We start from the raw sequence: 15506 nt of genomic DNA on the forward strand, positions 1-15506 counted from the left end.
AAGCAGCTGCAGAGTTGCCGGGCTCGGGCACTTCTGAAACACAAGCAGGGAAAGGGAGCCAGCACACCCCTAAGGCCGGCCCTGCGTCAGAGCGATATTGTATACAAAAATCTACAATTATTGGTTTATACAGAACAAAGCAACATGTATAAAAAATAAAGAAAAAGTTAAAAAATAAATAAAACCATCATTAACAGAGTCAGCTAGGTCAATATGTATGCATAAGAGAGCGAGATAGAAAAAAGGGACATCTTTTGAGGAGATTTCCTCTACTGTTTCCATTAAACTGCTACTTCCCTCCCCACAACCTTTCAGTCTGGTCCCTCCTCCTTAGGCCTCATGCACACGACACTGTTTTTTTGTCCATGTGCTATTCACAATTTTGCTGATAGCACATGCACCCATTCACTTCTATGAATCCGGTAGTTTTATGCACACGACCATCATGTTCACGGATCTGTGTGGGGTCTGCGAATCCGGGCCGTAAAAAGTCAGGACATGTGACTTAACTGTCTGTAGTTGCGATGACACACGGATGCACTATAGAAGGTTATTTGTAGACAAATACACTGCAACGGATCAGTGGTTTTGCGTACTGCAAAACCACTATGGTCGTGTGCATTAGGCCTTATAGAAGAGAAAACAAGTAAACAGTGATGGGTATTGAGTCTAACCATTAGTAACAGGTAAGGTTAGAATTCCGAGCAGTAGCTACCTATGTCTTTTATACTATGTCGTAGTAATCTCTCGTGTCAGCAAGAGTTGCGTTAATTTCATAGACAGAGATTGAAAAAATAAAATAAATGCCTGCCTTCAAAGTTTCTACCACCATAAGGCCGGGTTCCCACGTAGAGTAAATGCTGCGGAATTAAAACAGTAGCAGCAAAGTGGGTGAGATTTAGCAAATCTCATGCCCTGGTTGCGGAAAAAAAACGCAGCTTAAAACGTAAATTTAATTCCACAGCATTTCAAGTTATGCTGCATTTTTGTTGATTTTCCGTTGCAGGTTTTCCCCATTGAATTCAATGGGGCTGCAAAACCTGCATTAGAAAGCCAAAATACGCCATAAAAATTGGAAGAAAGAAAGAAATCATATTCCAGAACGCCCTCCTTCTTCCTGCAGTCCGGCCTCCTGGGATGACGTTGCATCCCATGTGACCGCTGCAGCCAATCACAGGCTGAAGCGTCACATGGCTTGCAACGTGATCCAGGGAGGCCGGAGCAGACGTCAGAGGAGGGTGGGGGTAAGATGAACGGCTTTCTTCAGCAGCGGAATTTCCACAATGTGGTGCGATTTTTCAGACGGAATGTCCTGTGGGTTCCACGTCGGACACGCTGCGTGATTTTTACGCAGCGTATCCGTCCCGCGGGAATCCGGCCTTGGGTATGTTTTCACAGGCAGGAGACAAATCTGCAGTAGATTCTAAAAAAAAAACACAGATAAATCAGTCACATTTTGTGCTGCGCGTATTGCTGTGGATAACCTGTGGATTTACATTGGTTTCTACAGTGTTTCCGCTACATAAACTAACCGCAAAAATATTTATCTTGCGCATTTTAGTACAGAATTTATGCTCACCATTCAAGTCTATGGCCCAAACAAGGCATCTCCACTCAGAATACACAGTATATATTGACATGCTGTAGATTTGAAAGCCACACCGCAGAACACTTTCCACATAACTTTTCTGCATTTTTGTCCGCATTGTATGGCCACAGAAAGTGTTTAAAGTCATGACGTGTTACATACGTCCTTGGCACTGAAAGGGTTATGATTAGAGACATTTGCAGAAGATGCTCTAGAACAATGGCCCTAAATTAGCATGTAGCCACTCTAAAGTAGCAGTGACTGACTGGACTAACAGGGGGTTTTCCTAGTCCACAAAAACTTTCAGCAATAGAGTACCACAAAATGTAAGCAGTCCTCTCCTCCAGCACCGATAGTTGATGTTTTGGGGGCATCTTTATGGTGAGCGTAGCTTTTAAGTGACTACAAAATGTTTTCAGGTGAATTGTAACATTACTATTCTGTTATTAGATGTCAGTGCACCCTACGAAGTACCCTCACTTAGTGACCCCTTATCCTTGTCCACATGAATGTATTGTGGGGCACTATGATGGGGTTAAAGGGGTTGTATGATATTCGAACAGTAGGAAGGCTTCTCTCCCTTATATGAGGCAATTGGCAACTACAGCATTGGGTTTTTTGTCTTCCTCTGGATCAACACTATAGAATAATAGTTTGAACTTGATGGATTTGTTTCTTTTTTCAACCTTACTTAACCTCTTACTAGGTTTTTTTCTTCTGAAGCAGCCTCAGGCTAAGGCCTCATAGCCTCGTAGCCGTGTGCACGGCCGTGATTTTCGGGTCGGCTGTCAGCCGCAGGCCGCCCGCAAATCGCGGGACATGCACATGGCCGCGGCCATTGTTTTCAATGAGCCCGGACCGCAGAACCGGGCCGTAATAAGACATGCCCGTTCTTTCTGCGGTCCGGGCTCCCGGGCCGTGCACGGACCGCAAAAACTACGGTCGTGTGCACGGCCCCATAGAAAAGAATGGGGCCGCAATTCTCCCGTGGATTTTCGGGAGAATTGCGGCCGCAAAAACACGGTCGTGTGCATGAGGCCTAAGGCCTCATGCGCACATCCGTGACCGTTTTATATGGCCGCAAAACACAGATCAGCAAAACACGCACTGCACACGGATGGCTTCTGTGTGCGGTCTGCTTTTTTTAATGGACTATTGGATAGAATGAGCAACACTGATCCGCAAATACTGACAGGAATAGGACCTGCTCTCAGTTTTGCGAATCGGGCACACGGATCCGCCCAAAAAAAATCGAATGTGTGCATGGCCCCGTAGAATTGAATGAGTCAGTGTGCTATCCGTTAAAAAAAACAATAGCACACTGAAGAAAGTAACTGATGTGTGCCTGAGCTCTTATCCAAGGGTTGTTTGGCATTGCAGCTTAGCCCAAGTAAAGTCCATAAACAGGAGTGGAGTTTTTTTCTGATTTTAGACAAGCCCTTTAGGTGCCATATTTAACAATTCCACACGCCATAATGTGGCAAATTTGTAAGGTAGTGGTCTGGGTGTTGGACAGTCCAGGAAAAGACGGTACGAAGACAGATGTTTTTTTTTCCAAACTCAACTTTACTAAGCCGGTGTTCACACCATATCAGGCCACAGAAGGGAAAATAACACTTCTGAATATGAGAGGCATAGTCTCCTACATATGGCGGTTAGGCTGGCGGATGATGGCTGGCTGGCTCACTTTTTCTCATGTACAGGGCTTAGTCCGGCAATTTCAGGCCTAGTAGGCCGCAACTGTCTGCACTGTACTTGCTTGATGACACACGTGGGGAGGCTACTGCCAGCACCCACCACTGTTCACACAACTCTCGCACACACTGGGAGGCTCTTCCCCCTCACCCGCTTTAAGACCCACAGACTTAGGCCTAATATAAGAGCATGCCGCACCATAATAGCTCGCAGTAGCTCTCTATCTCCAGGTTTCTCCTTTCTTCCACCCAAACTGAACACTCACTGGTAGCAACAGCAGCATTTTATACAATAATAGGCACTTCACCCAGCACCAGAATGCAGCGTAGATATGCGGCATCGTCTTATCACTGTTCAGACACGGCAATACAGACAAAATGGGGGAAGGGACGTACATCCCGGCAGCAAACAATTTAGCATATCCTGCGAGCCAACCATCATTTGCCCTACAAAGAACTGTCATAATGTTACAGTGCAATAACATAAGCATAACATGACATGTCTTAAAGGGATATCATCTCCTGGGGAGAAACACAGTCAAAGGCATTTCCTATGCATAAGCGCCATTACTGGACACATAAATAAGTACACAGGCTGGACTGGCCACTCCGCCTGGGGGAACGCCACCTTAGGAAATAAAAAGAGCAGCGATAACACATAACAGCACATGTTAAAAAGGCACAGTGTATCAATAAATAACCCATACTGGCAGACAGCAAAATCCCCTTTAAGGGTTGGGAATTCTTCAACACTAGTTGACCACTACTGTCTTAGCATATAAAGTTGCTGTTTTGGCTAAAACATTATTATGTGGATTTTCCAAATGGTTTTCTCAGAACACAATGGTATTCAACCCAACTGCATTTAGAGTGATTTTTTTCTTATTTTTTTTTAATGATCAGGGAAATTTTTTTTATCTTAAGTCTTCTAATTCTTAGGCCAAATGTTCTATTGAGGTAATGGGAATTTCTGCTTTACCACCCACCTTACTTCTCTTTGTTAATTAAAATGTCTTTATGATAAAGCCAGGACAGTATGATTTATTTCACCCCACACACATTAGAAGCGGAGCCATTATCACCAGCGTCCTCCATATCGACACTCCTCTGAAAAGGTGTCAGGTCAAAAGGGTTCTCTATTTAATGAGGTCAATATAATTGTTTGAACATCCTTTCACAATGACTAATGTGTGGATCATAAATGATACATGTCCCAACTTCATTCTCAGTGAGAATTTCCATATTCCACTATATATTGCAGCAGACTCCTGTTAAGCCCTTTAAGCATCTTAATCATTCAAGGTCACTAATGCGCAGATATATATTTTATCTTATTAAAGCTTTTAAATACTGAAACCGCTAAGCTGATTTTATACAAAAAAAAACGAAAACTTCCCAGGAATATTACATTCACTCACAAGGGCGATGAGTATTGGCGGTGGCATTAGTTGTGATATCTTGTTTTGTCAACTTTACTGTGAATACCAGTTTTTCACTATCATGGCTTTTGGTAAGAACGTCTGTACCTGCATAAGAAATAGATCAGCAATAGTGCGTCACCACTCTATTCACAATGCAGATAGTTATGTTTCGCTATAGGAAATATTCGAAGGAGTCCTGAATTATTATATCAGCCATACACACGGCAGCTGCCATAGTGAAGAACCTCTCTAAATGAAATTTATTAGAGAAATGACTCTAGCAGACAATGGGCATAGAAAGGTACAGTGCACTTGTATGGAGTTTTATTACAACCATGTGCATGAGACCAACAAGTGACCTTGTGACCCTCAACACTGACCAACTCGCTCTTTTCTTAGTTAGGCCCCATTCACACAGAGATTTTCGGCACGGATTCTGATGTGGAAATCGCGTCAGAATCAACGCCAAAAAATGGCGGAAAACGCCCCCCCATTGATTTTAATGGGAGGTAGAGGGGTTTCCTTTTTGTCCTGGGTGGCTTCTAGCCGCTCGTGGGGAAAAAAAGGCAGCATGTCCTTTCTTGCTGTGGTTTACGCCTCTGACCTCCCCTTGTAATCAATTAGAGGTAGAAAAAACCCACGGTGCTAGTTTCTGAGCATTTTTCAAGGCGTTTTTTGCCCGCGGTCCTTTAATTAGCTTTATGGCCGCAAAAAAGTGGCAAAAAAGCGCAGGCAGGTCAAAATCTGCCTCAAAATTCCTGAAGGAATTCTGAGGCACATTTTTTCTGCCTGCAAAAAAACTCTGTGTGAACAGGGCCTTATTGTAACGATAATTGGCCCCCGTAAATGAAGAATATGATAGTTTATCGTTGATCTTTATCGATCGTGCCTCTATGAAAAGAATCATCATTAACATTTACACAGGGCACTGTGGTCTATTGTGCAGCTCTCATAAAAATCTGTCGCTAGCCAACAATAATGCTGCTTGCCCAGTGCGGAGGTCCTCCCTCAGTGTTGGCTCAAAAGATCACTTTGTTGCAAATGTCCATTAGATCATTGGCCAAGATTTTTTTTAAAACTGCTCTTTCTTCGGTAGTTTAAAACATTCTGGTGTGTATTGGGACATTTAGGCTAAGACTATGGGCTATTACCAGGTTATAAATTGGTGGCATATACCTAGGATCAGTGGGGGTCTAACCTCTGAGACCCACACCAATTCTGAGAATAAAGGGGCAGCAGCACAAATTTAGGACTGTGTCCCCTTCTAGGCTTTCCCTGCACAGCAGAACTCCCATCCACCCTCTGTCAAAGGAACTGCAGCCGCTCCCTTTTTAATTGAATTGGAAAAACGGCGAAAGCGCTGCGGCTCCTTTATTCTCGGAATCAGTGGGAGTTCTGTAGGTCGGACCCCCAACGATCATCAAATGATGGTATATCCTAGAGACTTTATAAGATGGGAATACCACTTTAATACATAAAAACATCGGGGATATTTTTATACACTCTATAATAGTGGGAGGGGTTTAGAAAAAGGGGTGGGGCCACTCACGCCTGACACATTTACTCTAATTTATAGCAGAAATCTACTCCAGCTCATATCTCGCTTAGATTTCCCATTCTGGTGCACGGACATCCAAAGATGCAACAAATTTATTAGGGGGTGTGCGCCTCTTAATAAATTGATCACATATTACTCTAGCGGTGCTCATTCTTAGACTGGCGTATGAAACAACAGTCTAAGTTAATCTCCTTTATCATGTTTTAATATCACTTCATTTACAGGCCTATGCTAAAGCTTATAATAGAAGAATAATGATGTCTTTCCTTTGGTAATGTCTATGTCGTTAAAAAGAGTCTCATATGGGACATCATACTGTATGTAGATGACTGTGTACAAGCAATTGGCACTGAACGCAGTAATTTGTGATATTTATTTATCGTTATTTTTCTTTTTTTAAATTATATATTACCAACTACTTTTCAGATGATAATGTGACATTGGGGTATAATAGGAATTGTGTATTCTACCATGCAAAAATTAACTTAGAAAACAATTAACTTCGCACAGATAAATGTAATGTAGAATTAAATGGAACTTGTCATCTGCGCAGACTTCCTTTTATATTTGGGCACCTGTACAATGTCCTATGAATTATTAAGTACAAGTGCAACTATTAAGTGGCCCTCCAAAGTGCCAGTCAAAAGAAGTGACTCATGTACACTCACTTACATATGTGGGTGCCAGGGCTGTTAGGAGGCGCCATGTGATCCCTCTAGGGATTTTCCGAATGGCTTTTGGCTCTCAGGGCATATATACAGCTATGGGCACGAATCGCTATCGTTTACTGGGTGCAACTCTAGTTGTTAGTGCTACTAAAAGAGCAGTAGTTTATAAAATGTTGCTAATATACAGATATTACCACACATCTTATGGAAATAATGGGATTCCCAACAGTGAATCCCATATATATGCATCTGTACCTATATAGAGAATAAAGCAGCACTTCTGCTTCAACACTCTGTATGCTGATATGGATGTACCTGCAAATGATGTCCATGGTTGACCCGATCATCCGCACATCAGGAACCTGTGACTGTAAAGAATCCTTTTAACCCCTTAAGGACACGGCCAATTTTGGCCTTGAGGACAGAACATTTTTTTTATATTTCCCTCTTTGCATCCCGACGCTTATAACTTTTTTTCTTTTTTGTGCGACGTAGTTGTATGGGACTTTGTTTTTTGCGGGACAAGTTGTACTTTATGTAGGTACCATGTTTTGGTACAAATACATTAGCGTTTAATTTATATAAATCTTTATTTTGGCGGAAATACAGAAAAAAAGCACTTCCGCTGCAGTTTTAAATTTTTTTTTTTACACCGTACACCGATCATCTTAAATAATGTTATACATTTGTTGTTCAGGTTGTTACGGACGTGGCGATACCAAATATGTCTCTATTATTTCATGTTTTGTGACATATTTTAAAAAGTTTAGTTATTTTAAAAAAAAATTGTATTTCTTTACTTATTTTATTTAAAGAGGCTCTGTCACCAGATTATAAGTGCCCCGTCTCCTACATAATCTGATTGGCGCTGTAATGTAGATAACAACAGTGGGTTTTTATTTTGAAAAACGATCATGTTTGAGCAAGTTATGAGCAATTTTAGATTTATGCTAATTAGTTTCTTAGTAGACAACTGGGCGTGTTTTTACTTTTTACCAACTGGGTGTTGTACAGAGGAGTGTATGACGTTGACCAATCAGTGACCAATCAGCATCATACACTTCTGATTGTTCCAGCCCATTGTTACAGTGTGATTGTGCAGTGAAAGAAGCTGGGCTGGAACAATGAGACGTGTATGATGCTGATTGGTCACTGATTGTTCAGCGTCAGACACTTCTCTCCACAACACCCAGTTGGTAAAAAGTAAAAACACACCCAGTTGTCTATTAAAAAACGAATTAGCATAAAACGTAAATACGGATGGCTACGGATGTTTATCCCCTGACGAAGCACCAGCGGAACGCGCGTCGGGTCTGGCAGCGGTCTCCCCTCCCGGTCCTGATCCCCCGCTCATTTTCCACTGCGTAGGTGTAGGTATACTGCTCATTATTTTGCCTATGACTGCACTTTGCATGTATTTTATTAGGTATCTATCTGTGCAAATGTACTATGCTTAGCACCTCCCTATAAATATTTATGCACTTTAGTTTTTTATGGGATCTTGTGACCATTTTAACATCTGGGGGGCCAGGCTGCTTTCATGTTCGGATTCCATCTCTTTATGAGAGTTCATTCTTTTTACTGTGTATAGTTGTAATGTGTTTTTTTCTGTGTCTTATTGACTGAAATAAAGATTGTTTGTAATTTTGCAAGTACTTGGTCGTTTTCTTTCTCTGGTTGGTTTTAATTTTTTACGGCGTTCACCATGCGGACTAAATAATGGTATATTGTAATAGTTCCGACTATTTGGGAAACTTATATATATATATTTTAATTTATTTTACTGTTTTTTACTTGTCCCCCTAGGGGACTTGAACAGCGATGGATCGCTTGCATGATATACTGCAATACTAATGTATTGCAGTATATCGTGATACTGACACTCTCCTATGAGGCCCTGCCGTCGGGCCTCCCCCTGTTTAAACTAGCGGGATCGTGCTCGACCGGGATTCCGCTCGTTACACTGAACTGTCAGTTGTAAGATACGCTCGTTCTATGGAGTGGGCTCAGCCCGTGATCCCGCTCCATACTCTCCCACCCGACGTGCGGATGTCGGGAAGTGGTTAAATCTTACATGCACAGTTATGCAATTGTTTATTAAAGGATCAACTAAAGAGAGACTGCATTGGTGTCAATGTAAAATGGATACAAACGGATTGTAATACCTTTGCATACATTATTTTAATTTCAATGGGATTTTTAACAGATCCATTTTTATCCCTATTATGATCTAAAAATGGATCAGAGTAACGGATTATACAATGCAAGTGTGAACTTAGCCTTACATTGGAAGACATTCCTAGAAGAGGCAGTGTTGACAAGTATTGAAAGTTTTATTACATTTCATTACATTAAGTTCTTTCTACTTTCAATATTTTCTGAAAATTCTTTCAGATATTTGGTGCTTGAACATGTATCGGGTGGAGAACTTTTTGACTATCTGGTTAAAAAGGGACGACTAACTCCAAAGGAGGCTCGAAAATTCTTCCGACAAATCATATCCGCTCTTGATTTCTGTCACAGCTACTCTATATGGTGAGTCAGAGTTTTCTTTTTTTTCTGTGGGCAGTGACGTGATAAATGTTTGCTAAAGATAGTCTGAATTGCAAAGGTTACAACATTCAGCCTCCAAATCCTGAAAAAAGAGCTGACGGAAACAGCATAAGGCTGGGTTCACACGACCTATTTTCAGACGTAAACGAGGCGTATTATGCCTCGTTTTACGTCTGAAAATAAGGCTACAATACGTCGGCAAACATCTGCCCATTCATTTGAATGGGTTTGCCGACGTACTGTGCCGACGACCTGTCATTTACGCGTCGTCGTTTGACAGCTGTCAAACGACGACGCGTAAATTGACTGCCTTGGCAAAGAAGTGCAGGACACTTCTTTGCAACGTAATTTGAGCCGTTCTTTATTGAAGTCAATGAAGCGCAGCTCAAGATTACGGGCGTCAAAGACGCCTCACAAAATGAGAGGAGGAGCTTTTACGCCTGAAACGACGCAGTTGTTTTCTCCTGAAAACAGTCTGTCTTTTCAGACGTAAAAGACAGTTCTCGTGTGCACATACCCTAAAAAGAATAGACTTTTGTCATCTTGATGTCAGTGATAGATGACAAAATGCAAATGAACGAAGAGCTAAAATGATGGGGCCCTTAAAATACATCATACATAAAACCAGACAACTGGCAATGGATTTTTGATTCCGCTACATTGCCTTGAGTTACCTCAAACTTTGACAATATTGTCACTACCGGCCTAAAAATTAGAGTTGCTAAACCTTTTTCGCATTCGATGTTCTAGATTTGAAAATATGAAACAATTTAAATTTCATATTCAATTGGTTTTTAAGATTATTTTTTTTTTATGAATATGTAATATTTATCTATCAATGTTTAGAGAGGAAGGCTATTGTAATCTCTCTTATATCACCTGCCTGGAGCATAGAGTAAGGATGAAAGCTTATGGCGAAATAAAAATGGGACTCTAGTTACTGGACACACAAATACCTTATAGTGAGGCCTCATGCACACGACCGTAAAAACTCCCGTTATTACGGGTCGTAATTACGACCCGTAATAACGGGCTCATAGACTTCTATTGGCCACGGGTACCTTCCCGTTTTCTTACGGGAAGGTGCCCGTGCCGTTAAAAAAGATAGAACATGTCCTATTTCAGGCCGTAATAACGGCACGGACAGTCCATAGAAGTCTATGGAGCTCCCGTAATGACGGGTGGCTACATGTGTGCACCCGTCATTACGGCAGCGTTGCTAAGCGACGTCAGTAAATAGTCACTGTCCAGGGAGCTGAAAGAGTTAACTGATTGTCAGTAACTCTTTCAGCACCCTGGACAGTGACTACCGATCAGAATAAAGAGCAACCTGTAAAAAATAAAAATAAAAGAAGTTCATACTTACCGAGAACTTCCTGCTTCCTCCAGTCCGGTCTCCCGGCCATTGCCTTGGTGACGCGTCCCTCTCGACATCCGGCCCGACGTCCTGGCCGTCCCTGGATGACGTTTCAGCCCATGTGACCGCTGCAGCCAATCACAGGTCAATCACAGGCTGCAGCGGTCACATGGACTGCCGCGTCATAAAGGGATGTTGGGCTGGATGTGAAGAGAGGGACGCGTCACCAAGACAACGGCCGGGTAAGTATGAATTTCTTTAACTTTTATTACAGAAAGGGCTGTCCCTTCTCTCTATCCTGCACTGATAGAGAGAAGGGGCTGCCGATTAGTGCAGTGCTATTTTGCCGCCAAAAACGTGCCCGTAAATACGGGTGGAATACGGGTGACACCGGACCCATATTTACGGGCACGGGTCCGTAAATACTGGTGCAAAACGGGTCGAATACGTGTGACACCGGACCCGTATTTACGCCAGTATTTACGGGTGGGAAAAAATACGGTCGTGTGCATGAGGCCTGAATGTCCAACATTTAACACAATTTCATTTTTAGATTAAAAAATTTGTGCTGATTAATGTCATAATTTATAGTCTGAAGCTCAGTTTTTCTGTTACAGAGCTCCAAATATGCTGCTTCCCTTCACAGATCCATAGATTTAAATGGTAAAATTGTGTCCGTCTGCATCCGCTTCTAGTGGGAGCATAGGAGCTTATTGCATATTATTTTTTTATTAGGTACAAGGGGAGCTTTATAAATAGGTGTGTAGTAAGCTCCCCCTAGTAGTGGATGCAGGCCAATACATTATGGTTACACAGTTGATTTGGATCTCTGTAACAGAAATACAAACTGTAAAACTTATAAAGAAATATTCTGAAATTCAAAAAAATTATGAAAATATTTAGAATTAAATGGTAATCGAGGGTAGACAGGGTGTCATAGCATGATTAACAGGAAAAATAGCGCTGCATGCATAAACCGCAACGTAACCTGAGTGACCCCATTGTAATTCAATGGGGTCCATCAAGTGCCAGTGGTTTCCATTGTGTGATGGATATAGCTTTGTGCCATGGTTCCCATTATCCCACTGAAAATAAAGGGTTCAGTTAACTTTTATCTTGTATATAGTATGTCCGGCTTCAGTTTGAGCAGTAAGGGCACGGCCAGACATGGCGGAGTTTTTCCGCTGCAAAAGTTGGTGCAGATTTGGGGCAATTACGCAACGAATCTGCACCAACATTTGCATATTTGACAGGAAATTCAGACGTTGCAGAAAAGACAGCGGACATGCCACAGATTTCAGTTTTTGCATTGCAAAGGCTGAAATCCGCAGTGAAATTCCGCTTCTTCTCCGCAACAGTCAGTGCATGCTACGGAGGGAAAATTCTGCACCGCAGCCTATGGTCCGCAGCGGAGTTTTCCGCAACGTCTGAACTAACTTGCCTCAAAATGTATTGAAACAAATGTAAAAAACGGCCGCTGGAGAATTCCACAGCAATGCCACCACTTCTGGCCGTGCCCAAAAAAGGAGTAGGGGAGGGAAAGTAGCAACTAGTTAAATATGGTAGGTACTTTTCACATCTTTTGGCCTCATAAACTAACAAAATATCTTTCCTGTACCTGCAATAACTACTATAATGCCTGGTTCGCACAGGGAGGACTGGCTGCCCGACATTGGTATACATAGCCTTTAAAGGGGTTATCAAGGGACCAAAAATTGCATTGCAATAATATATTTATGTGAAATTAAGTAACTTACTAATATGTTTAATTTTAAATTCTGTATTAAATGGTGCAGTTTAAACCTCGTGAATTGTTCCAGGAAGTGCTGGAGTTTTTCTAATAATGTTGACGCTCCTACACGGCCACACATGACTGAGCGCTTGCTTAATATGCTGTTCGTGAATATGACCACAAGGGGCTGTCACATAGCCTATTGCTTGAGTCCCGAGCAGAGCATTAGCTAGCGCTTTACTCGGGACTCGAGCACTGCTTTAGCTGATGCTCTGCTTGAGAAACTCCAGCGATAGGAAACTCCTGAAGTCACTGACCATATATGGAAAGTGACGTCGGGAGCATGGCTGGAGTCCCCGGGCAGAGCAGAGCATCAGCTGATGCTTTGCTCGGGGACTCTAGTACTGCTGCCAACGTCATTGTCCATATATGAACAGTGACAGTGATGTCGGCAGAAGTACTGGAGTCCCCAAGCAGAGCCTCAGCTGATGCTTTGCTCGGGGACCCCAGTACTGTTGCCGACGTCACTGTCAATATATACAGTGACGTGGCCAGAAGAACTGGAGTCCCCAGGCAGAGCATCAGCTGAGGCTCTGCTCGGGAACTCCAGCGATAGGAAACCCCTGAACTGACCAAATTTTGACATCTGGAGCAGTGCTGGAGTCTCGAGCAAAGCGCTAGCTGATGTTCTGCTCAGAACTCAAGCAATAGGCAAGGTGACAACCCCTTGCGGTCATGTTCACGAATTGCTCATGAAGTAAGCCCTTATTCACGTGGGACCGTGTCGAAACGTCATCATTAGAAAAGCGCCAGCATTTCCGGGAACAATTCACAAAGTTTGAACTGCACCATTTAGTACAGAATTTGAAATGAAACTATATTAGTAAGTTACGTACTTTCACATAAATATATTATTGCAATGCAATTTTTGGTCCCCGGATAATCCCTTTAAGGCCAGTTTAAGATGGTCATAATACATCCACACACATTACATCCATACTACAGCTATAAGACCCGGACCAACGTGGTTAAACCAAACTTTTGGTCGTAAATCAGATTCAGTAAGGATTTTCCATAACATGACAATCACAACAAGACAAGGAATGTCAAAAGTATTTTTTTTGGGGGGGGGGGGGGGGGATTTGTTTGCTAATACTGGTCTAGTACTAAACAGTTACAGCCAATGCCTGAGCTCTATATGTGATGAAGATCTTATAACTGCAAAATATGGACTTGAAGGAATAGGGGAATCTTCATCTCTGACTAGAATTGGTTTAGAAATAATCAAATCTTTAGGAATTCTCTTCCCAATAGATTATGCTAAAATGGGAATTATTCTTATTAGTAAAACAGGAAAAAAATATATTTTTGGACCATATGTTCTCTGCCCATTGTCTCCAATCCACAATCTTTTTTCCATTTACTCTCCACCTGGCCAGTCACAGAGACCTGAAGCCTGAAAATTTATTGTTAGATGAAAAAAACAACATACGGATAGCAGATTTTGGGATGGCGTCACTGCAGGTCGGGGACAGTTTACTTGAGACCAGCTGTGGGTGAGTAACAGATTTGACATAATCAAAAATATGTTGTAATAATTCACAGATATAAATTTGGCACTTTGTGTAGCAGTACGAGTTCTTGTGTGTTTGCTACAAGCCTTGACTACCATATACAAATGTAGTAGAGCTGAGTTTGTAATTTGCCAACATATTCTATGATAACAATGTGTTATATGTGGTTTTTCTCAGGTCTGCAAGTAAACCTATTGAGTTATTATACCTTATAAAGTTGACATAGAAAAAAAACAGCTAAATAATACATTCAGCTCTGCTGCATCTGCTCTCATCTTGTCAGAAGACAATGGCATACAAGTCATTTCCATTATTTTGTGGTAGTATCGACATTTATGTCACTAGAAATTTCTGACTTACATTAGCAACATGAATCTACTTAACAAATTCTTCACTTTATCCTGCTGTTAACATCCCTATTCTTTCTCTCTGTCTTCCCTTTTCTTGCATTTTTTTCATGCCTCACTCCCTTGCGCCCAGGTCTCCTCACTATGCATGTCCTGAGGTGATCAAGGTAAGTTTTATTGACTTCCATCTTTCCTGTTATATTTCCCCTTCCTAATTTCCTTAGTAGAGATTCTGTGGTGACATAAAAATATTATTGCTAACAAGCATATGACAGTTTGCCTATATATATATATATATATATATATATATATATATATATATATATATATATATATATATATATATAAAACTTCAGTGATTTGCTGTGGGAATTGGCAGTTTACCGTTTATTTCTGATCTATGAAGTCCTTTGTCCCCATCACATGATGCTAATACATAAACAATGTGTCTACAAGATTCAGGTTTCTGTAATTTATAGAAGTTGTTGGTAGGAACTAAAAATGTGTCCACCACCATCTTGTCAATGTCTGTTCATTTAGGGATTGTACTATAAGGACTCATGCACACGGTGTGCTATCTGCATTTTTGTGGATAACACACTGACCCATTCATTTCTATGGGCCATACACACAACAGTGTTTGTTTGTTTTTTTGCGGATCCGTTGTTCCTTTCAGCAAATAATAGGACAGGTCCTATCCCTGTCCATTTTTTCGGACCTCTGCTGCCATTTAAGTCTATGAGTCCGCAAAAATAATGGACAGCACACGGAAGCTATCCGGGTGCTGTCCGCATTTTGCGGATTACGTTGCCAGGTAACGCCTGGGTAATCCGATCACGTGACCTTCCTATAGGTGAGGATCGCAAAATACAGATGACACATGGAAACAACACGGACGGAATATACAAAAATCGGGACGGTTGCTGATGCAACTCTGAGTCATTACGGACCCAAATACGGACACTGGAAGCCGTAATTTGCATCCAGATTGTGTGCTTTAGGTCTAAGGAACAT

The 15506-nt window shown here is 41.7% G+C and overlaps 1 protein-coding gene across 7 annotated transcripts in view; it reads left to right on the forward strand.

Annotated features, from left to right (window-relative positions):
* Window positions 1-15506, forward strand: part of LOC142662064 (serine/threonine-protein kinase BRSK2-like) — a 295681-nt gene that overhangs the window by 193233 nt on the left and 86942 nt on the right. For 6 of the 7 annotated variants that reach the window (XM_075839927.1, XM_075839928.1, XM_075839930.1 and 3 more), the window contains 3 exons: window positions 9324-9464; window positions 14011-14127; window positions 14626-14659. In XM_075839927.1, the coding sequence (XP_075696042.1) occupies window positions 9324-9464; window positions 14011-14127; window positions 14626-14659 (292 nt within the window). Of the gene's footprint in view, window positions 1-9323; window positions 9465-14010; window positions 14128-14625; window positions 14660-15506 lie in introns of those variants that run through there. The other variant, XM_075839932.1, reaches the window with a different exon arrangement.

The sequence above is a fragment of the Rhinoderma darwinii genome, chromosome 10 (genome assembly GCF_050947455.1).
Source record: "Rhinoderma darwinii isolate aRhiDar2 chromosome 10, aRhiDar2.hap1, whole genome shotgun sequence".
Lineage (NCBI taxonomy): Eukaryota > Metazoa > Chordata > Amphibia > Anura > Rhinodermatidae > Rhinoderma > Rhinoderma darwinii.